The 24,932-nt window shown below is 37.5% G+C and overlaps 1 protein-coding gene across 2 annotated transcripts in view; it reads left to right on the top strand.

Moving 5' to 3' along the window:
• Nucleotides 1–24,932, top strand: part of galnt1 (UDP-N-acetyl-alpha-D-galactosamine:polypeptide N-acetylgalactosaminyltransferase 1) — a 507,921-nt gene that overhangs the window by 398,600 nt on the left and 84,389 nt on the right. For both annotated transcript variants that reach the window (XM_039737531.1, XM_039737532.1), the window contains one exon: nt 21,912–22,082. In XM_039737531.1, the coding sequence (XP_039593465.1) occupies nt 21,912–22,082 (171 nt within the window). The remainder of the gene's footprint in view (nt 1–21,911; nt 22,083–24,932) is intronic.

The raw sequence follows: 24,932 nt of genomic DNA, 5'->3' as shown, positions 1-24,932 counted from the left end.
TTCATGATATCAAAAGTCTCAGCCTTTGGAGGTCATTCATATATTATATATATAGCAAAATACCCGCTCCCAGCGGAGAAGTAGTGTGTTAAAGAAGTAATGAAAAGAAAAGGAAACATTTTAATAATAACGTAACATGATTGACATTGTCATGAGTGTTGCTGTCATATATATGCCTGCCTAAATAAGTCACCCTCGCTTTGCTCTTACTTTATTTACCGTTCATTTAATCATGGCTATTGGCGGAAAAATTATAAAATGGAAGGAGGATGGCTTTACCAAAACAATTATTGATGGCTTAATCGATTATTCATAAAGCTTGAATTGGTGATGTTTTTCTGTGTTAACCTCATATTTTTTCAGACTTCTTCTCAAACTAAGGTGGTGCCCGCGTATCGCAGCGAGAAGTAGTGTGTTAAAAAGCTAGAAAAGAAAAGGGAACATTTTAAAAATAACGTAACATGACTGTCAATATACAGTATTTGTTTTGTGAGTGTTACTGAGTGTTGCTGTCATCAAGGATTTGATTATCATTATTTCTTTCAATCAGGTTCGTATTTGTAGGATGTGTTGTGTTCATGTTACATTCCGTGTTTGTCAATCGCTGTAAAGATGACAGGTTTCATTCATCGATTCGTTTCTTACTGCATCAATAAACAGCTCGCCTTCTTCTTTATCTGAGACCTGACACACTGCATGCACGGGTTTTTTACACTGTCTTCCTTTAGCGGGACATTGACTTTTCCAACGTGTGCTTTGTTTCCGCAGTAGTTGGATTTATGAATATGCTTGTATGTATGAGACGCCTTCATATTTTTGCTGCCTTTTCAATTGTGTAATTCGGTTTTGTTCAGCCTTTTGGAACTGTTGCTCTTTATCTGTGCACTGCGTCAGTTCACGTGAGCCACTCGGTGTACATGCATCGAAGGTTCCCAGCTGTGCTGGTGCCATCTCCTGCTATGTCCATGGCTGTATTTAATGTTACCTTAGTCCTGGCACTTAAAACTTTCTCTCGCAGTTTCGCTGAGTTTGTGTCAAACACCACCCTGACCATCTCATCTTCCTCTCCATAAGCACAGTCCTTCACCCGTGAATATTTACCCGTGGCAGTTTGCTATTGGATTGCCGCTGACGGACGGCCTTATATGGGCAGGCACTAAATTACAAACGCCAGCGCAGCCTGTCTATGAACTTACTTTAAAGTGTAGGTTTACATCGTGCTTTGTTTCCAAGTAGCAGAACTCATGAATATGGTTGTATATGTCACTCGCCGCTTCTTATTGTTTCGCTGCCTTCTCAATTATATAATGCATGTTTTCTTCAGCGCTTTTTCAGGTCTTCCTGGTTTTCTATGTACTCCATTACAGTAAATGGAGAAAACTGCTTCCAGTTATGACCATTACGCGTAGAATTTCGATATAAAACCTGCCCAACTTTTGTAAGGAAGCTGTAAGGAATGAACCTGCCAAATTTCAGCCTTCCACCCACACAGGAAGTTGGAGAATTAGTGATGAGTCAGTGAGTGAGTGAGGGCTTTGCCTTTTATTAGTATAGATGTGTGTGTATATATATATGTGTGTGTGTATATATATGTATGTGTGTGTGTGTGTGTGTGTATATATATATATGTGTGTGTGTGTGTGTATATATATATATATATGTGTGTGTATATATATATATATATATATGTGTGTGTATATATCTATACTAATAAAAGGCAAAGCCCTCACTCACTCACTGACTCACTCACTCACTCACTCACTCACTCACTGACTCATCACTAATTCTCCAACTTCCCGTGTGGGTGGAAGGCTGAAATTTGGCAGGTTGATTCCTTACAGCTTCCTTACAAAAGTTGGGCAGGTTTTATATCGAAATTCTACGCGTAATGGTCATAACTGAAGCAGTTTTTCCATTTACTGTAATGGAGATGAGCTTCAACGCCGTGGGCGGAGTTTCGTGACATCATCACGCCTCCCACGTAATCACGCAGTACATAGAAAACCAGGAAGACCTCAAAAAGCGCCAAGAAAACATGCATTATATAATTGAGAAGGCAGCAAACAATAAGAAGCGAGTTCTGCTACTTCGGAAACAAAGCACGATGTAAACCTACACTTTAAATTAAGTTCATAGACAGGCTGCCGCTGGCGTTTGTAATTTAGTGCCTGCCCATAGAAGGCCAGTCCGTCAGCGCAATCCAATAGCAAACTGCCACGGGTAAATATTCACGGGTGAAGGACTGTGCTTATGGAGAGGAAGATGAGATGGTCAGGGTGGTGTTTGACACAAACTCAGCTAAACTGCGAGAGAAAGTTTTAAGTGCCAGGACTAAGGTAACATTAAATAAAGCTATGGACATAGCACGAGATGGCACCAGCACAGCTGGGAACCTTCGATGCAAGTACACCGAAAGTGGCTCACGGAACTGACGCAGTGCACAGATAAAAGCAACAGTTCCAAAGAGCTGAACAAAACCGAATTACACAATTGAAAAGGCAGCAAAAATATGAAGCGCCTGATAAGCATATTCATAAATGCAGCTACTGTGGAAACAAAGCACACGGTGGAAAAGTCAATGTCCCGCTAAAGGAAGACAGTGTAAAAAAAACCCGTGCATGCAGTGTGTCAGGTCTCAGATAAAGAAGAAGACGAGCTGTTTATTGATGCAGTAAGAAACTAATCGATGAATGAAACCTGTCATCTTTACAACGATTGACAAACACGGAATGTAACTTGAACACAACACATCCTACAAATACGACCCTGATTGAAAGAAATAATGATAATCAAATCCTTGATGACAGCAACATTCAATAACACTCACAAAACAATTACTGTATATTGACAATCATGTTACGCTATTTTTAAAATGTTCCCTTTTCTTTTCATAACTTCTACTTCTCCACTGCGATACGCTGGTATATATATAAATGTATATATATACCCCTATCTACAGTACATACTCGCATAGACAAGCCACATGCTGTGGCTCAATTGTAGAGTCTTCGCCTCTAATGCCGACATTCGAGGTTCGATTCCCGAGAGGGGATGCACTGAGTATGTACGCTACTACTGATTCATTTTACCTTCGATCTCCTTGGTTTGGGACGTATGAAAAATATTCGGTTAACGCAGAATCATGTTACGCTATTTTTAAAATGTTTCCCTTTATTAGCACAAGCACAGCTGAGAAGCTTCATGCATGTACTCCATAACGCGCTAAAAATAACGCATTTAATCACACTTTCAATTCCAAGCAAACGGGAACTTTTGTCAATGCATCATTTCCTGGTACATCCATTACACTGATGCACACATCACAGCTACAAAAATGTTAGAGTCGGAATAAAGCGCGTTCCTACGACTGATCATTTCGACTTCCCGAGCGAAGCCTTGATAAAAGCATGGTTTTGTGCACACTGAAAAGCAAGCAAAATTAGATGCATTACAGAAAGCGGACTTTGTGGCTCTTACTGGGGATCATTGGACTTCCGTGACCGTTAGTAATTCTAATTACATCTAATTACAAAATGTTCAATGATCACACTGTTTTAGCCTAATGTACAAAATAATTTTGGCTAAGGTTACTCAGAGTTTAAAGATTAAGTTGGTCAAATTACCTTTTATGTTTCTGACTTATTTTTTTAAGAAGAAAAACTGCACTTTATGTTGAAATTTTGGTTATTATTATTTAAAGACAATACTATTCTGAAAATCTACTTAAAGTACTTAAACTACCACTTTATTTTTAAGTCTGCCCAATTTTAACCAGGGATGATATTTTTGTTTCTGTTTTGAATTCAAATGCAGTTTAAAGGCTTTTTTTCAGAAATTAAAACAGCTTCAGTTTACAATATTCATGTACATGTCTATTATTTGATTCTGTCGCCCACTAAAACACTTTTAAATTAAAAAAAAAACATTTGCGATTTGGGGCAAATTTACGTGCGATTACATACGATTAATCAAGATTAATTCTTACACAGCCTCTAATTAATTGGATTAATTTTTTTAATCGAGTCCCACCCCTAATATATATATATGTGGATATATATATGTAGATTTGTATATATAAATGTGTATATACAGTATATATGTAGATATGTATATGTGTATATACAGTATGTATATATACAGTATGTATATATATGTATGTGTGTATATGTATATATATATAACTGTGTATATATATGTATAGATATATATATATATATATTTATATATATATATGCCAGCAACACTCATGACAATGACAAAACAATTACATTGTCAATCATGTTACGTTATTATTAAAATGTTTCCTTTTCTTTTTACTTCTCCGCTGCCAATCGCAGGTATTTTGCTATATATATATATATATATATATACAGATATATACAGATATATATATATATACAGATATATATATAAATAGATAGATATGACAACAACACTCAATATCAATGACAAAACAATTACATTAACAATCATCTGACGTTATTTTTAAAATGTTTGCTTTTCATTTTCATAACTTCTTTAACACACTACTTCTCCGCTGTGAAGCGCGGGTATTTTGCTAGTATATATGTATGTGTGTGTGTGTGTATATATATATGTGTGTGTGTGTGTATATATATGTGTGTGTGTGTATATATATGTGTGTGTGTGTATGTATATATATATGTGTGTGTGTGTGTATATATGTGTGTATATATATATGTGTGTGTGTGTGTATATATGTATGTGTGTGTATATATATATATATATATATATATATATATATATATATATATATATATATATATATATATATATATATATGTGTGTGTGTGTATATATATATATATATACATATACACATACAGTAATCCCTCGCTATATCGCACTTTGTCTTTTGCGGCTTCACTCTATCGCGGATTTTATATGAAAGCATAACTAAATATATAACGCAGATTTTTCGCGGGTTCTGCGGACAATGTGTCTTTTTACTTCCTGTACATGCTTTCTCAGTTGGTTTGCCCAGTTGATTTCATACAAGGGACGCTATTGGCGGATGACTGAGAAGCTAACCAATCAGAGCACGCAGTTAAGTTCCTGCGCGCTGAATGCAGTGTTAACCAGGAAGTCTTGTCTCGCTCATTCAGCATCAACGTGTTTCGCTGTGTAAAGAGTTGTGCTCTTTTGTGTTTATCTTTGTGTATAGTCAAGCCCTTCATTATGGCTCCAAAGCGATCTGCTACTGCTTCAGGGGCGTGCGGCGCAAACGGAAGATGTTAACGATTGCCGAAAAGGTAAACGTTTTGGATTTGTTGAAGGCTACGATTCTTTTTATTTAAAAAGTAGGAAAGGAATATAAGATCTACGGCCGCAGTGTCCTTTTAACCAGGGTGCAAAACGAGTTGTAAGTGGATGTAATAAGGCAGTAGTCTGGATGGAATCTGCTTTAGGGATTTGGATTGAAGACTCCTGGAATAACAACAACGGTGGTGCTGCACAATCGCCTGAAGAGGCTCCTTTGGAAAAGAGCTGTAACGCTCTCCCTTGTTATGCAGTAAAATTAAACTCATTGTTATCGGACAAGTCATTGTTGGTGAGTAACCATAATTAATTTTCTACTTACAGTACTTATTACATTTACTGTATACTATTTTTGTTGCATTGTACGTATTTAATGCTGGTGGCATGTCTATCGTAATGGCTGTAACATGTGATATCGGAGACACTCAATATCTTTAAAATAATATTTAGGTTTTACTGTATATAAACAGTGTGTTTATATACATAATTTCAATGAATCTTACCTAATATCTAAGAGAATACAAAAGGATTATGCTGTATAACTCTGCGGGGAATATTTATAAACAGTGTGGGAGAGTTTATAAGGGCTTAAAATATATAAAAATAATCATATGAACATATGGTTTCTACTTCGCAGATTTTCACCTATCGCGGGGGTTGCATTCCAATCGAGGAGGGATTACTGTGTGTGTATATATATATATATATATATATATATATATATTTTCCTCTTTAATATAACCCTTCTGTGTGTCCAGTGTCCGTGTGTGTGTGTCTTCTGAAGAAGTGCGCATGCGCAGGGCCACACAGCACGTGTTCAGTCCCTGAGAAAGAGAGAGTGACAGACACACACACACACACACACACAGGCGCGCACGCGTCTCACACACACACACAGGTGAGAGACAGACAGACACAGGGGCACGTGTGCATTGTTGCAATGTTACTTTTCTTGGTTGTTTATTAAATTACAGATTTTTCAAATGTTAATTTTTTCCCCTGTGCTTAAAACTCATTAAAAAAAGAGTTTTTAGCGAGCGGGTCATAAGGCTATAGCGCAAATTTTTGCAGTGTTAGTTTTCTCTGTTGTTCAAGGTTTTCTTAATGTTATTCAATGTTTTTACATTTAGTTTACTATTATGCTGTGCTTTCTATGGTATAGGTAACTATGTTTGTGCTTAAAAACTTAACAAAATATATATTTACATTCAGTTCATACGGTCTGGAACAGATTAATTGTATTTACATACAATCCTATGGGGGAGATTACTTTGGTTCCACTGTAGTACTGTCAGACAAAATTACAGGCATTTGACGGAAATACAAACCAGTATTACTGAGAGAGAAAATTAAAGGCACACAATACAGTGATACGTATTACAGTCACATACAAGGTCCCTTGCCATTTAATATAGACTGTTCATACAAATGTTTATGCACAACTGTTCTAGCGCCTGTTATTTTAACGGGCTTAATGTCTAGTATATAGATATATATATATAGATATATATATATATTGAGAGAGAGAGAGAGAGAGAGAGAGAGAGCTATTGCCCCGTGACACCCAACAGACAGATGTTCAGGATACACGATAAAAAGCACCGTATAATTTTTAATTATTTTCTTAAATAAAGTGCACCAAGCACCACGATTAACAATAATCGCAACAATCCAATCTTCCTCTCCCAGCATCTCCGTTACACTTCCTCCCAACTCCAGCTCTCTTTCCTGGGTCTCTATCAGTTCTTTATATATTACTCGTCCCAGAAGTGCTTCTCCTCTTCTTCCGGGCTAAACGACACATCATCAGTTCTCAAGCAGCCCGGAAGTACTGTGGGCTTCTGTCCTCCTGACTCCGAAGTACTTCCAGGTTGTAGGAAAAGTCTCCAGGTCCTTTATGAGCTGCTCCTGGTGGCACCCATGGCACCCAACAGGGCTGAGAAAACGGACTCCATTTCCCATGATGCCCTGAGGGAATCTGGGGCACAGCTACTGTACAGGGGAGCTGCCACCTAGCATCCTGGGGGAGGCAGTGACCTGGAAAGGCTGCCTTCCTCCACTCTTCCAGTTCAGGGACGTCCAGGCCTGATTGAGGTGCCGGCCGTCTGTTACAATATATATATATATATATATATATATATATATATATATATATATATATATATATATATATATATATATATATGTATGTATTACCAAATTTAGTTTTTTAATTTCTGTATTGTTCCCAACACACAGAACTTGGGAAATACCACATCACTTAATTAGCCCAGGAGTTCAATTAAAAACAGAAGCTGGTCGGAACAAAAACCTGCAGCCACAGGACCGAGGTTGGGAAACACTGCACTATTAATCCACCATCAGCATCCTCCTATGATACTTACAGAGTGTCTAGATACAAATTAATCTTTAATATAAATGTGCATTTGCCAAGGCTCAGGAGATGCATTGACTCCGAAGACTAAATTGGAGGCCTGGTCCAGTGGCACCTTTTGCTTTTGAAACTTCTTAGATTAATATTGTCCACATGGACAGTATAGCAGTCACCTGTCAGAAACTCACACAGTATCTTTCTTTGTTAGCATCTGACATTTTGTACTGTACTAAGTGAAATGATGATGATTGTTAGTAAGCTCCAGGGGACTTCAAAGGTCAGTGAAATCATTTGTGCCCAGTGTGTGAAATAGTCTTGGAAGTTTGAAACCTTTTTTTATTTCTGTTTTTCTTTTTTGTAAATACAATAGAACATAACAATAACATCTTAGTTATCTATGCACACAATTGTGAATCCTAGTAAAATAGTTATCATCTTCCACTGATTATAAAATTTCTCTCAAAACAGGAATACAGTAGGGCACACTCATGCAACCCTCTCCTAATGGGAGTATCTGACCTGTTTCAGATGTTCACAGACTGTTGAACAGAAGTCTCCTACCAGATGCCTGCTCTTTTGGGTGAGGCTAGAACACTGACAGTATTTTCTCACGCTACAATGCCCCCTGGGACCACCTGGTGCCTGCTTCTATGATAAGTGTTTGAGTAGGCTGCATAAGTTATATTTGTGTTGCAGTCAGAGTTCTTCTGTTTTACAAGTAGGTAATGAGCTACTGCTGTAAACATTTTTGAGAATACAGTGTATACCAATAGCATGATCATCAGTATAAGGCTCTTCTGCAGCATTTACAAGCAATATCGTATCATGCTGTCTCCATACTGTAGACATGCAATAATTAATACTACAGAGAAGGTGATTGCTTTTGTTTCTGATGAAAAAGCAAATATTAAATTGCATTGCAAATATTAAATTTAATTACATAAAAATATAGATCAGTACATCAGTTTAATATCAATCTAATAACTTTTCTGTTTGGTTGGTATTACTGTGGCCGGCCTGATTTTTGGTATGATTAGGATGGTTGGAGGAATAGTGGGGTTTGGAGACTGTTTCTGAGCAATGGCCTAACAACTCATCCAGCCTTGTGCCATGTTACGCTCTGATAAGCTGCACCCTCCCTGACCCTGTTTTCAAATGAGTTGTTTTGTAAAATGGAAAGATGAATTAAGTTTTTATTTTATTAATGGAATATCTAACATTATTTTGTTAATGTAACATGTAAGGTGAACAGGATATCCAAACAGTGACTAATTATGGCCATTTTTAGGGCCATTTATCTTTCTTAAACTTAATGAGGTTTCTAATAATTTCCAGTCCGAGAATTTGTCTTAGAGGCCCGTTACTAGTAATTTTATTGCCATTTGAAAAATATGATTTTTGAAGAAATATTTGTTGTAGTTTCCATTCTCTATCAATATTGTAGAAAGAAATATGATTCTGTAATTCTTTATAAATATTGGTAATTTACTGTGTAACAAAAAAATACCTGCCATGATACACTCCACACTGATTCGTGTCAGATTTCTTGCCAGATCTTAAGGTATACTATTGAGTTTTCAAAGGCTGGAAACCAACATCCACTTCTGCTGATTTTTCTCTCATATCTACTGTTGGAGTCAAATATGCCATCCCTGAGTTTTCCTCCCATTCTCTGCTTCTCTGGTAATAAATATTGGTCTTGGTCCTTAAGAATTGTTCACATTATTTACCTGTGAGCTAGGAGTATGGAGTAGGGCATTTATGGTCCTCGTTCTTGTCCCGCCTGGCACACATGCTCTGCTATATTTTTACACTCCATACCTTGAAAGGCTAAGCCACCAGGGGTCAGAGAGAAACCTTTATGTAAAGAAGAAGATGAAATGTGGGAGACTGTATCGTCACAATGCCTAAAATACAATCAATTGCATTCCCTGAATCTCTTTTTTTACTTTAGTGAAGTTGATTCTGAAATTGGATACCTGAAGGCAAGGATGTGTCTTGACACATATTCAGAAAGGACTCATTAAGTATTCCAGTTGAAAGAAAAATCTTTGATTCAAGTCGTTGCTCTTAAAACCTTTTTCTTAACTGTGGATATTGATTTTAGTTATATTAATAGTCTCTTTAGCTCTTGTGAGTTGAGCCCTTATGTTTATAGTTGGGCTGTCAGCCAATAATTGAGAACAGAATGCATCAAATTTGAAATGTGTAGTTTGAATTTTAAACAAATGTGCATTTATATCTCTGTGGACTACATACATATACATTCTCATGTGTTATATACATCACTAGATTGTTTACATGCTGTTTTCACAATTACTTATTTAAATCCGATTAATCCTTAATTAGAAATAAAAGTTCCATGTCATTTAACCATTTGGAAAGATAAAATCCAGTGATGTGCCCCATTGCAGTAATCAACTAATGCAAGGCTACAGGATCTTTTGTTGGACTAGTAGTTTTGAGGTACTGCTAACCTGATGATCTGCTCAATAATTTTTTTTTCTTTTTCTTTGTAATTACTTTTACTGAAGGTTTTACAAAAGCCTGACACTACTTTTATAACAGGCCCTTTTTGGAACCCTCCTTAGAGTATTAGATCAATTATATATTTGGTGTCAGAAGCATGGAGGACAGACACTAGGGCTTGTGGTTTGCATGTGCTCATATGTGGTGCTGATAAGTAATAAAGCTTTTCTTACTTTTGGTTGTATTGTGTTGTTGCTCTGAATATTACTTCTCACCATCTCCTCTTAACCTCTCAGCTTATACCAAGAAAAAAGGCTGTCTCTCTTTTTTTACAGTCATACCTGCAGGTTTACTTGTAAACTTTTAATTGTTCCTCAAATATAGATTTTTTATTTGTGTTGGTGCTTCAACTTTGTGGTGAAACTTTAATCTAGTTTTAAATTTCTTGGTGACCAGTTTGTCATTTTCAAAGTGTAGCATGGTAAAGAAAGTCACAAACAATTTAAAAAAGCAGACGGAGAAGGTTTTCAGAACTTGCTTGGACTAAGATTTTCTTTTCATAGATAGATAGATACTTTATTAATCCCCAAGGGGAAATTCACATACTCCACCAGTATATTGATAAAAACAATATTAATTAAAGAGTGATAAAAATTCAGTGCAAGTAAAAAAAATGCAAGGTGGAGAGTGCGGGGCAGGTGTAACAGTCTGTAACATTGTATAATATTAACATTTACCCCCCCTGGGTGGAATTGAAGAGTCGCATATTGTGGGTGAGGAACGATCTCCTCAGTCTGTCAGTAGAGCAGGATAGTGACAGCAGTCTGTCGCTGAAGCTGCTCCTCTTTCTGGAGATGATCTTGTTCAGTGAATGCAGTGGATTCTCCATAATTGGCAGGAGCCTGCTCAGCACCCGTCGCTCTGCCATGGATGTCAAACTGTCCAGCTCCGTGCCTACAATAGAGCCTGCCTTCCTCACCAGTTTGTCCAGGCGTGAGGTGTCCCACTTCTTTATGCTGCCTCCCCAGCACACCACCGCGTAGAAGAGGGAGCTCATCACAACCGCCTGGTAGAACATCTGCAGCATCTTATTGCAGATGTTGAAGGACGCCAGCCTTCTAAGGAAGTATAGTCGGCTCTGTCCTCTCTTGCACAGAGCATCAGTATTGGCAGTCCAGTCCAGTTTATCATCCAGCTGCACTCCCAGGTATTTATAGGTCTGTATCCTCTGCACACAGTCGCCTCTTATAATCACAGAGTCCAGGAGGGGTCTGGGCCTCCTAAAATCCACCACCAGCTCTTTGGTTTTGCTGGTGTTCAGTTGTAGGTGGTTTAAGTCGCACCATTTAACAAAGTCCTTGATTAGTTTCCTATACTCCTCCTCCTGCCCCCTCCTCATGCAGCCCACAATGGCAGTGTCATCAGCAAACATTTGCACGTGGCAGGACTCCGAATCGTATTGGAAGTCCGATGTATATAGGCTGAACAGGACCAGAACGTACAGTCCCCTGCGGCACTCCTGTGCTGCTGACCACAATGTCAGACCTGCAGTTCCCGAGATGCACATACTCAGGTCTGTCTGTAAGATAGTCCACGATCCATGCCACCAGGTATGAATCTACTCCCATCTCTGTCAGCTTGTCCCTAAGGAGCAGAGGTTGGATGGTGTTGAAGGCGCTAGAGAAGTCCAGAAACATAATTCTTACAGCACCACTGCCTCTGTCCAAGTGGTAGAGGGATCGGTGTAACATACAGATGATGGCATCCTCCGCTTCCACCTTCTCCTGGTATGTGAACTGCAGAGGGTCGAGGGCGTAGCGGACCTGTAACCTCAAGTGGTGAAGCAGCAGCCACTCCATGGTCATCACATGTGACGTCAGCTCACTAGGACGTGATACCTTTGGGACTGGAGTGATGCAAGATGTTTTCCAAAGCCTTGGCACTCTCCCCTGTTCCAGGCTTAGGTTGAAGATTCTCTGTAGAGGACTCCCCAGCTCCAGTGCACAGGCCTTCAACAGTCGTGGCGATACTCTATCTGGACCCGCTGCTTTGCTGGCACGAAGTCTCCTCAGCTCTCTGCTTATCTGGGCTGCTGTAATTGTGGTTGGGGGGGAATTCTCTTCTATGCTGGTCTCCGCGGAAGGATGGGGGGAGGATTCAGTACTGTGAGGTGAGAGTGAGAGTGGGTTAGGGTGGTCAAACCTCTCTGGATGGAGGCACCTCGCTTCGAGCTGCAGCCAGTGATGATCTTCATCCCATCCCACACTTCCTTCATGCTGTTATTCTGCAACTTATCTTATTAGATGTTCCGAATAATTGTGGTACATTCGAGTCTAGTTTTTTTGTTTAGAACTTTAGCCTTTGTGTTTATTTTGCCGTTTGCTGCAAAGACCAGACTTCACATTACATAAAAGCATCAAGGATGTGACATGTGTGTATTGTGCATCTTTGACAAGCTCCTGAAATTGATGCGTCATCTGCATAAATCATAATCCATTATCCAAAGGAAGAAAGAGAGAGCCTGAAGGGACAGACACTTCTATTTTTTAGTGTGCTGGAATACTGCTTTCTCATTTCCATATGATAATGCTTGTATATTTCTTCCCATAACATTCTAAAAAAAATAAACTAATGGAAAAACTTGACTTTGTAAATATCCTCTGCACGTTTTTGTAAATTTCTTCAGTAGTGCTGATGTCAGTGGTACTGGATGTATCGAAATGCAGAAGCAGTGCTTTTTTTTTTCTTTACGTAAATATCTGTCAAGTCTGTTACATCTGTATTCCCATAAATGTCACAAAGTAGAACCTCTGGATCACAGCGTATAGACATTGATTAAAGAAGCTTATGGTTTAAGCAAAACCTGTAAACCACCCTTTCTATGGTTAAAATTTAAGTACAGATTGACAAGTAATGGTCATTCCGATTCCATTCTAATTTTTTACATGAGTCATAATTTATAGCTTAAGCTCTAATGGTATGTGAATATTCTAAATGAGAAATATACATTTCTAGGTGTAGCAGCTACACGGTATAATGCAGTTGGGAATCTGAATGCTATCTCTCTTTAAATACAGAATAATTATTTTTACTTTTCTAAAGCAAATATTAATTTGCTGCTTCATAAATGCAGATTAGCCCAATTCACCTCAGATGCATCAATCTTTCATTCTTGTCATTCTTTTTTAACCATAAAATGAATAAAATTGAAGTTTAACTCTCATAAATATTCATGGAGTCTTCCTTCAATATACCTGCTTTACTTTGAAATATGATTGCTACTTTGAAGTCTCTTTTTATCATGCTCAGTCATCAGATAGAAGTGACAGGATGCCTATCGGCAGTATCTTAGTTTTAGGCTTGGTGGGGGCCCCTCTGTAGATGACAGGGGTAAACAAGGTACAAAGAACTGCATACACGCATTATCTCGACACTGCAACTTTTAGCACTTCTGTTATCTTATTTTGAACTTATCTTCACTTTCATCTTCGAATATCTTAACTTCCAAGGGTGTTGCAAAAATATAGGCAGGGTAAAGATGTGTAAAAGGTGCCCACCAGCTTTTTATGAGAAGTGCATTTCTTACCATTTGCTTCTAACCCAGCTCATTTACTCTTACCCTTGTTTGCACTTATGTTTATGCTTTATCTTTTTGTAGACTTGACACTTTTTTAGTTGATTTTAGCTGCATTTGAGCAGCATATAGAAGAACAGTAACAGCTCAGATGTATCCTTTCAAAAGCTTACCTGCAATTTACATTTTCAGTAACTTTCATAATATTCTAAATAAAGCTAAACTTTTTTTTACTAGATATTAGTAGAAAAAAACAACAATAATGTGTATGTTCAGTTTAGGTATTTAATTTATTATGTAATTGTAATTAAGTAATACAAAGTTTTATACTGTACATTTTTGGAGGAGTTGTCATAATGTAGACATTCTCAACGACTTAAAATAACGTTTTGTTCTTTCAGTGCATCTTCTACTGCTTTTGTCGTACAAGCTTCTTTATTTTCCTATTTTTCTAGATGTGTAACTTTTCTCCTTTCTTAAATGATTGAGAGTCCTTTATGTAGGTATAATTTGCGATCCATGTCACAGCTGACAGCTAAATCCTTCAAAAAATGTTTTTAAATTTAGACACCTCCAAAAATCTGGTTGTTGTGTTGAAAGAGACACCTTTATATAAATTGAGCATTACTGGTGTACTGTTCACCAAAATCAGTTACAGTTTACACTTCAAGTAATTCTTTGGACATTTAACAGTATTTCATGTTCTGCTGGTATCAAATATTGTCAAATTCATCATGAAGCAACTGATATATTTATCCAAATATTTGTAATGTTTTTTTCAGAAGTATTTATAGTAAATCTGCATCCATTGATTTTCTGTACACCTTTTAGTTCAATGCTCCACATTGTGTCTTGATTTTGAACATCAATTTCTAAATCCCCTTTTCTCTCGATGCTGACAGGACAGTAGAGGAATAAAAAGGGCAACCTTTGTGATTTCTGTTTGTGTTCTAGAAAGCTTTTAAAGGAGACTGTTTAAAATATGTCAAGAAGTAAATGTAGTAAAATTAGAACGTTTTAAATACTGTATAGAGCAGAAATGGGTAGTAATATGTATACACTGTATATGGCTTTTCTTTAAAAAAATACTGAGGAAGGACACACATCGTTTATGTATGTCTATCTATTGATAAAATAGCAATTAAACTACGCTGTAGGCTTTACATTCAGATATTGACATTCATTGTTTGATTTAATTTCATGAAAGCACAGAGTGGGCACAGTTCTGCTTACATGCGTTGCTTGCATTTAATTTAACCAAGTTAAATTAAAAGACTAAAATCCTTTTTTCCCCTTAACTCTAATTAGGTGAAGCTAGGAAAGAGGTGTCCTACAAGTGGTCACTGTACACAGAAGTCTGATGAATTTAAAAGTGTTTTCATACTGTAGCTCCTCTTTAGCTAATCTAGCATTAGTCCTGTGGCCATTTTAATCAAGATCTCAGTAGTAAAAAGTTAAAGCTCCTTTTTAGTTAGATTAATGAATTTTCATGCTTTCTAGAGCTTTTTACTTGCATTTTCTGAGCCTCCTTCATGTTCATTTCATGACTCCACCAGTTTCATATTTCTGGCATATCATAATATAAAAGTAACATCTATTGAATCAAAATGTTCGGATGTTTGTAGTGTGCTATGCCTTCTTTTTTGTGTGTGCGTGGCAGTAATTTTAAAATATAGACTATGATTAATAATCATTACAAGTTTTCTGTGCTTACTGAAGCACAGCTCTGTGGATTTTAAATAGTGTAATTTTGAATTTCTATACCTCAAATGTGGTTATTCATGTATACTGCTTACTCTGAAAGAAGATAAATGGATCTTTCACTGAGACTGAAAATGTCTGTGCCCCTCTGCAAAATAAAGGAATCAAGACATCTGCCAGCCTGACATGCTCAAAGATTATAAGAGATTAGAAATGTAATTTACCAAGTTGTCTAATGCAGTCCGTTATGTGTCCTTGTCACGTTACTATAATAGACACATCAAAGCTGTTTTATTAAGCAACATGATTCTACAAATCATTTGTTGGAGTTCTTTTGAAAGCATTTCTTTAGACACTGCTTTATGGAACTATCAACGTTCAGAAGGTTAGCCTTCATGAACTCTGATGTAAATTTTATTTTTCTAGTGCTATGAAAGCTATAGAAGAAAGTTATATTTCAAAGTTAGTGTTTCTTTAAGGATTTAATAAACTTGAAATGTAATATTCTTGAAATTTCTATTTTTGATACGCTGACAAAAGTGATTTATCCCCTGAGGTATATGACTTATGGCCTTCACATTTTCTTTAAATGCATACGTGTTTCCTTTATGTGGCTCCATAGAGTGTTATCCATATTATTATGTAAATGTCGTCTTTTGTACCAGAACACTGCACTCTCCTTTCACTTACTGTATTGAGGACATTTCTTTAATAAAAAAAAAACAACACCCATATATATTTTGAACTTCTTGTCAAATAACAAGGCAATCTTTTCAATTAAAGTTTGTAATTTATTTTTATACTAATATTTAAATTACTAAAGCTTATCTGGTTTCTCTATGGTAAATCTGATAAAAAGCTTAATTTTAAAATGCTACCAAACACATTCACTGTGCATATCCCACTTAAAGATTATGATAAAGAAAATATAAAAGCTGAGTCCTTTAGTTTAGTACCAAAGCTCAGCATGTTACAATGGGTATGGTGTACATTATACCATAATGAGAGGGGCTACAGATGAGGATTGGTTAAAGGTTTGAATGTGAATGAATGTGATTAACTGTGGAAGGCACTATCATTAGCATTGCTGCCTCACAGCTTTAGCTCATTTTGAGACATGTCAGTATCACTGTTTACACAAGGTTTTCTCTGGGTTTTGTCTCTCAAACCAGAAACATATCCCAATTAGGATAACTGGTAATTCTGAAATGATGTTGTGTCTTGTGATGGACTGGCCCCAGTGATGTTATTTGCCTTTTGCTTGATGCTGTCTGGCTGGGATGTGGCTCTCCTTGCTGTTGAACTGAAATAATTGAGTTTTAAAAATGAATGGGTGGCTTGATTTATTGCAATCTTGTATACTATAATAGTTGGGCTTGTGAATTACTGCTTTTTTGCTTCTTTAATTAATTTAGGTAATGAATTATTGAAGTTAATGTCTTGTGAAATTCCAAAAGTTTCTCACATTTGGCAGTATTGATTAAACCACATACAGAATTGCCTAAATTGAGAACTACTGCACATTCTGTTAGTATATTGTGTAAATACACCAGGTTTGTGTTAAAAGAACAGTATGCAGGTATCATTTTAAAAAAGGTAACTAAGTTTCTTATGATGAGCATTTCATTCTACTTGTTTTGGTGGTGGTACTTTCAGTGCACTAGTTTATTTGATTTGAGTATGTGTTATTTTATATAGTGAATCAGTCCTTGTCTTTAAACGGGTGATTTGAAACAAGTCTACACATTTATGAACTGTGTGATTTGTTAGATTTTAGTAAAACTTTGTTACAAGAGACTTAGCATACTGACATTCCATATTATCTATCTTTTTCGCGTTCATGCTCAGATATTCCAACATTTTCTTCAAAACTGCGTTTTCTTATGTTTCCAGCAGTCATGCATGTCATGTAATCAGATATCAAAAGTGCACTTCTTGCCAAAAGCCATGATTTCATCTGTAAAGAAGGCAGAGCATTGATGCAAGCAGTCTCAAAATTACTTTTATTTTGAGATCATTGAGCTGACGGTTTTTTAGGGAAGGAAATCTAGCTGCCAGGGGGGAAGCCTGCCGCACATGTTTTATTACTGCCAAAATTAAAAGGAGAAGAAAATTACACTGAATATGCTGTGTTTGTGCATACATGAAGATACAAGTTCTTTCTTTGATGAAAATTAAAATGAATTATACTTGTTTTTATCTTTGGCTTTTCCGTCTCTTAAATACAGGAGTAACTCATTAATTATCTGCAGTTTTGCCCTAATTTTGTTTGGTTTGTCTGCAAACAGAGACCTGCTTTTAAAGGGCTAAAACTGTTACCTGAGGCAGAAATCCATAAAATGCTTTCTGAACAAAATGGAGACGGTGTTTTACCATGGCCATTACTATATAATTGGACAGAGAAGTTCAAAAGTAGTTAGACAAGTGCTAATCACAAAGAAGAAGTGGGACACCCATCAATATCCACTACAGATGAGATCATACCATGATTCTGACAAACCAATGAGGATTTCCCCAGTACACCTTCAGCTTATAAAAGTGGATCATTGCTCAATGGGATGGGTGGATGGATGGTTTTGGCATATCTGTAACCAAAACAGGATGTTACTGTAGGAAGTAGCTGTGGGGACAAACAAATAAGTTCATTAATCAAGATTATTTGTCATATATAGGACATCATTGCACCTTTGGATAATGTACCTGACCACTTCACCAGAAGTGGATGACACTCGTTCATTCTACTATATTTGATTTCATTTCTCTGATAGAGTGCAATGGCTGATTTTATTAGTACATCACCCACAAGGCTATGAATTCGAGGTGTGGCAGAAAAGTAATGAGACTGGCAACACTGCAAGCGATCTGGCAATGCTGTGCTGTTGTCCTTGATAGAGCACGTATCAGTACCTCCCATAGCTCAGTGCGAGTTTCAACTCCTTCCGCTAACTACGTGATTTTTGTGACTGCTATTAGCGGTTGTGTTTTTGGTTGTGCGCCACGCAAAATGGAACAGCGGAATTTGGAGCAACGTTGTGCCATTAAACGGCAAGTGTGACATTTGAAAAGTTAAAACAGGCCTATGGGGAACATTCTTTATCCCGAGCTCAAGTTTTTCGCTGGCACAAATCATTTTGAAGGCAGAAAACACGCTGAAGATGAACACCGCTCAGGAGGACTTCAACTTCAAAACCAATGAAAACATCGAACGGTGAACACTCTTGTGAGATCAGACCGCGCTTAACATTAAGAATGTTGAGTGAACAATTAAATTTGAACAGATTTACCGTTCATCAAATTTTGACTGAACATTTGCACATGCGAAAGGTCTGTGCCAAAATGGTGCCGAAAAACTGCCCTCTCCATAACAGAATTTTTGACCTCAAAAGGCATTCCTGTGGTTCCCCAGCCCCCTTATTCACCTGACCTCAGTCCGTGTGACTTTTTCCTTTTTCCTAAACTGAAAATGTCCTCAAAGGACGTCATTTCGGGACTTTAGAAAACATTCAAAAGAGTGTAACGGACATGCTGAAGACCACACCGGTTGAAGACTTCCAGCGCTGCTACCAACAGTGGGAACAACGTCTCCATCGGTGTGTAGCTGCCCAAGGGAACTACTTTGAAGGGGATAACATTGATGTTTGAAAAAAATAAAAACTTTGTTAAATAAAAAATCAGTCTCATTACTTTTCTGCCACACCTCGTAGTACTGTACAGTAGTCATGAAGTTTATTTAGAATAATAATGTTCCTCAAACAGGGTGACACAGTAATAATTCTTTGCATTTATATAGCGCATTTCTCACTACTCAAAGCGCTCAGCGGTTGCAGGTTAAGGGCCTTGCTCAAGGGCCCAACAGAGCAGAGTCCCTATTGGCATTTACGGGATTCGAACCAGCAACCTTCCGATTACCAGTCCAGATCCCTAGCCTCAGAGCCAGTGCTGCTGTCATTTACAAAGGAATCTGGGATTCATGTTTCAGATACTCCCTGCATGGAGCTTGCATGTTCTCCCCATGTCCTCATTGGTTTCTCTGACTTGTCCCAGTTTCCTCCCACTGTCCAATGACATGCATCTTATTTTAACTGGTGATGCTAAATTGGCCCCTGATATGTGTGTGTTTATTGTGTAAGACACGGGGGTCCTGTCCAGGGATTGTTCTTGCCTTGTGCCTGATGCTTGAGGGCATAGGCTTCAGCTTCTCTTGTGACACTGCTCTGGATAAGCAGGTTTAGGAGATGGGTGGATATTCTGAAAACAACACACACTTTACTCAAATCGATTAGGCAACCGTTTTTATTTTGAAATGAGTGTTTAAATATTGAGTGGGACAATATTTACAAACTGAATAGTGAGAAGACACACAATGGAATCTTGTTTAAAGAGACTTTTAAGAGTAATCAGTTCTGTGTTTTGAAGATATAAGCTTAAGGTAAACCACAAAATATGATTAAAGCAGTAGGTAGAGTCTTTTGATCAAACAAACACCTATGCAGAAACTATGTTAAAACCGTGTCCTGGCAATGATGGGAACATTTTTTAAGAATGCAGTTATTTCCTCTACCCTGTACTGTATATTCCATTTTAGCACCTAGCCTTACAACAGAATAAAGCAATCTACTATATAACGCTGAATGTGTGTTGTTCCAGTGTGCAAATCCAAGCTGTTCAACTCAACTCTGCCAAATTTTGCATGGGTTCCCCATTTGCACATCAGAATACCATGCACTCTGAAATTTAGTTGGTGCCACCACCCTGGGTAGTGCAGGGTACCTTTGCTAGTCTATTTGTAAACCATTGTACAAATATGGATGTAAAACAGTAAATAGTAGTCCTAAAAGAACTGAAAAAAAAATTCCATGCATACTGTGTGTGTGTGTGTTGAAGGGCCCCTCTCCTTGTATCACCTCCATGCTCTTGAGCCTTCTTCCAATGGCACATACAGTGGGGGCGAATAAGTATTTGATCCCCTTCTGGATCTGTAAATTTGCTCACTTACAAAGAAATGAACAGTCTCTAATTTTTATAGTAGTTTCATTTTAATGGAGAAAGACGGAATATCAACCAAAAATCCAGTAAAAACACATTACATAAAAGATAAAAATTTGATTTGCATGTCATTGAGTGAAATAGGTATTTGATCTCCTATAACCCAGCCAGAATTCTGGCTCCCACAGATTGGCTGTGTGATTACAATCAGTCAGTCACAGATACGTCTGATCTCAACTCGTTATGTGTATAAAGCACACGTGTTCACAGAATCAATTTCTTCCATTCCAACCTCTCCAGCACCATGGGCAAGACCAAAGAGCCCATCTTGGCCTCTACATGTGTGTTACCCATGGTGTTCTTTTTGACTGTGGTCTCAGCTGCCTTCATATCATTAACAAACTCCTCCTGTGTAGTTTTGGGCTGAACCCTCACTCTTCTTATGATCATCCTCACCCCAAGAGGCAAGATCTTGCGTGGAGCTCCAGACCGAGTGCGATTGTTGGTCATTTTATATTTCTTCCATTTCCGAATAATCACACCAGCAGTTGTCACCTTCTTACCAAGCTTCTTGCTGATGGTCTTGTAACCCATTCCAGCCTTGTGCAGGTCTACAGTCTTGTCCCTGACGTCCTTTCACAGCTCTTTGGTCTGGCCCATGGTGGTGAAGAGGATGTAATGGAAAAAATTTATTCTGACAGGTGTGCTTTATACACGTAACGAGTTGAGATCAGGAGTATCTGTGACTGATTGATTGTAATCTGTGTGCCACATGGGCACACAGCCAATCTGTGGGCGCCAGAATTCTGGCTGGGATGTAGGGGATCAAATACTTATTTCACTTTTATTTTTACTTTTATGTAATGTGTTTTTTCTGGATTTTTGGTTGATATTCTGTCTCTCTCTCCATTAAAATGAAACTACCATAAAACTAGAGACTTTTCATTAATTCTAAGTGAGCAAATTTACAAATTCAGCAGGGGATCTAATACTTATTTCCCTCACTGTATGAATGTGCCATCTTGTTGTAGCTGGCATGTGCAATCTGAATCATTTGCAGGTACTTCCTCATGCTACCAGTATTGAAAACGACACTGGCAAAATACAAAACCAGAGAAGAATCAGCCAGCAAAGATAAGGAGAGAGCAATTGTCTGTGACCACCGCCTACAAAACCATTCCCTTTTTGGGGGTGTCTTGCTGTTGCCTCTCCAGTGCACCTGTTGTCACTTTCATTTGCACCAAAGCAACTGTAGTTGTTTCACTAACTGTATTTTTGTAAGTATATTCAGATGTGTGCAGGACTTCAATTAGGTAAAGATAATAAAAATTATTCTGAAATGATCTGTGCTGCTGTCCTATGCAACATAACTTTGTTGTACATATTGAGTACAATTACACTTGACCAGAAGAAAGATAAACCTCTGTTTATTTTTCAATATTTGCAAAATGATCTTCAGAAAGTGTCCCTTTGAATTTCAGAAATTCCAACTCTTTCTTCTGTCTTTCTCTCTCTTGTTGTCTAAAGGAGAACTGTGGTATGTCCTATCATTGATGTCATCAGTGATGACACATTTGAGTATATGGCCGGCTCTGACATGACATATGGTGGGTTTAACTGGAAACTGAATTTTCGCTGGTACCCTGTCCCACAACGAGAGATGGACAGAAGGAAAGGAGACCGGACATTACCTGTCAGGTAAGGATTTTACTGCTTTAACTGATGGCCTTTGTGCTTCAAACACTCTTTCTACAAGTGTTCAGTAACATCTGCAGTTAATAACATTTCCCCATTTTATACTTTTTCAACCTGCTGTAACAAAACAGTATCAGGAAACATGTTCTTGATGAGTCAAAAGAATAAAGAGCCATACACAATTTAAATTATACATAACTGATAAAAGACTCAGTTATGTAATAAATAGCACTAGTCATTCTAATAAATGCTACAGTAACTTCAAGTAAAAATGTGGTACAACATGGTTCCACTTTTAAGTCCTTTTGTTCCCATCAAGGGCCATAGAGCAGTGCACTGCCAGTTCTTTTTAAGGACTGTCCACACACAAATACAATCACATTTAATCACATCAGAGCAATACTGTAACATTTAAAGAAGTGTAAGAATCCTATACTTACTTAGACATATCTTTTAACTTAGAATTTGAACATTTTAAGGTAATGTCACTGACTCTGATGCCTTAAGTATGACCTTAATTTCTAAATATATAGATAATTAATAGTTTTCTTCCCCTTGTGGGGATCGAACCTCGGACATCAGCACCAGAGACAAAGTGGCTGGCTGGTTCGCTGCTTTCACAGGGTATATTGGCAGGTGCTAAATATCACGTCTGTGATCTGAGAAGGCATGGCGAATGTCTGCCTACCAGCCAACCAAGCACAAGCGTTTACCTGGTAGGTAACCACCCAGATATCAGATTGTGATCAGACTTACGCATGTAATACTCTGATCTACACCTTGTCAAGTAAGCGAACCAGACACCATGGCACAGTACGAGTAGAATATGGTTTTAATGTATGAAGTCATTTGGTTTTTCAATACTTAGTTATTTCACGAGATTGCTAATTCCAATGCCTACTGAGGTCGATGAAAGATAAGAACATATAGTCATTGACCCTCTAAAGGAAGACATGATGAAAAAAGAGAAGACAAAAGGTCAGGAACAGAGAAGCAAAAATTGTGTTCCAGTTACCGACCAGCATCCATTGAACAGTTTGAGAGCAGGTGAGTATCTGAACAGCAGTGCTCTCACCTGTTATGCAACAGCGTGCTAATATTCAGGACTGTTTTATCTTGGTAGAGTAATACCAAGTAATATATATTGCTCTACTTTCCCTTATTGTATTATTAATATGTAGCCTTAGAATGCCTAATCTCACAGACTTACCACTGTTTATAAGGTATTGTTGTATATAACTCATCCCCACCTTCCCTTCTATATCTAAAACCTCAGGCAATTAGATGTAGTAAAAAGACAAGCAGGAGTTAAGTTACACATAAAATAATGTATTATTTTATAATATTCATAAATAATAACAAAATGCAAAGTACATTTGAATATTGGCAACCATACAACCTGATAAAATGGTGATGTGTAATTCAGGTGGCATACAGACTTGTAGTTACTTAAAATGTCTCTAGTTAAGGCATCATTGGTGCTCAGCTTTCTTCAGAACAGGCCTCAACCCTGTTCAATATGGCTGAAGCTGTGCTCTTCATTGTGCTGTTCTTGTCAGTTCAGTTGTTAACAAGAGAAAGATACTTCTACATCATCACAGGTTAGCAAGCGAGAGAGAAGAATGTGGTTGAGCAAGCAAATTTATAGGTTTTCTGTCTAACCCCTACAGCCAATAGGACATCATGCTACTTAAAGGCCTCTGAGACAAGCCAATTCCAAACAGCCATACCTCAGACCAATGGGGGGAAATAGTACATCTTAACACCTGCAACCCCCCAACAGGACCATATGTTAAACTAACCTGGCTTTGTGTGTGGGATGAGAGAAAGACTTTAGCAAAGAAACACTCGCCAAACTGGTTTAAGACACATCTCCCAAATCCTGTCGTAAAATTACAAACAGACTTAGTCGTAAAGGGGTTGGGGTTTGGTAAACACTAAATTACATTGCTTTGCCTAAATTACAAATAAAGACGTACAAAATATTTATCAAGCTAATGCAAAATTTCACATCACAACAAGGACATAAAGGGTATGTTGTGCATTTATTTTCAGTTGTGAACCTTTGTGTCACTCTGCAAAGTGCATCTTTGTAAAGAGCTTTTTCTTCTTATTCTGACAGATGGTTTCCACGAGGAAGTTTTTTTTAAAGTGCATGTTTACCAGCGGGAGCAAAACAATTACAGGGAGTATTGCCATTCAGTCACTATGGGACACTGGGTGCACTTTTTGGGTACACACTGCAGATGCTAATTGTTTAAATCTCTTCTCAACCTGAATGAGAATATGTGTCTTTAATGGAATTCTATTTCTGTTTTTTGTCCTATTATAATTATTATTATGATGTTTTTTTTTATATTAGCATTTACAAAGGGTACTGTAGAACTTAAAAATTTTACTGATGAGTGTTTTCCAGTAGAGATTATTATTACAAATCTATAAAGTTTTGGTAGTTGAGTTTCTTAGTTGATGCTATTTTTGTTACACGTGTTTTATAAGTGGTTGTCACTTTTCTGGTACAAACAACAGGAAAAGTAGTATACTTGTATACATGTAAAATACTTGGAAATGATAGCATCTTTGTTATTTCTCTGCTTTCATTATAAAACAATGGCCAAAGAATGTAGAGAATTAATAGACTTAACATATTTAGTTTGAGAAGAGGAAGTGTGAGAACATTGAAGAAAGCTGCTGACATGCTACTCAGCACAGTCTGAGTATGGCCATAGAGGTCAGACCATAATCCAACCTCTGACAGTAGCTGTGAATGGTTCTTTAAACTGATGTTTTATTATGTCTGAAAATGTGTGCATTGTTAGATTACTCAAGTTAAGTGAGTGCTTTAGAAGGACA

Source organism: Polypterus senegalus, chromosome 15 (genome assembly GCF_016835505.1).
Source record: "Polypterus senegalus isolate Bchr_013 chromosome 15, ASM1683550v1, whole genome shotgun sequence".
Taxonomy (NCBI): Eukaryota; Metazoa; Chordata; class Cladistia; order Polypteriformes; family Polypteridae; genus Polypterus; species Polypterus senegalus.
Note: the sequence above shows the minus strand (reverse complement) of the source record. Positions and strands in the feature narration are given on the sequence as shown.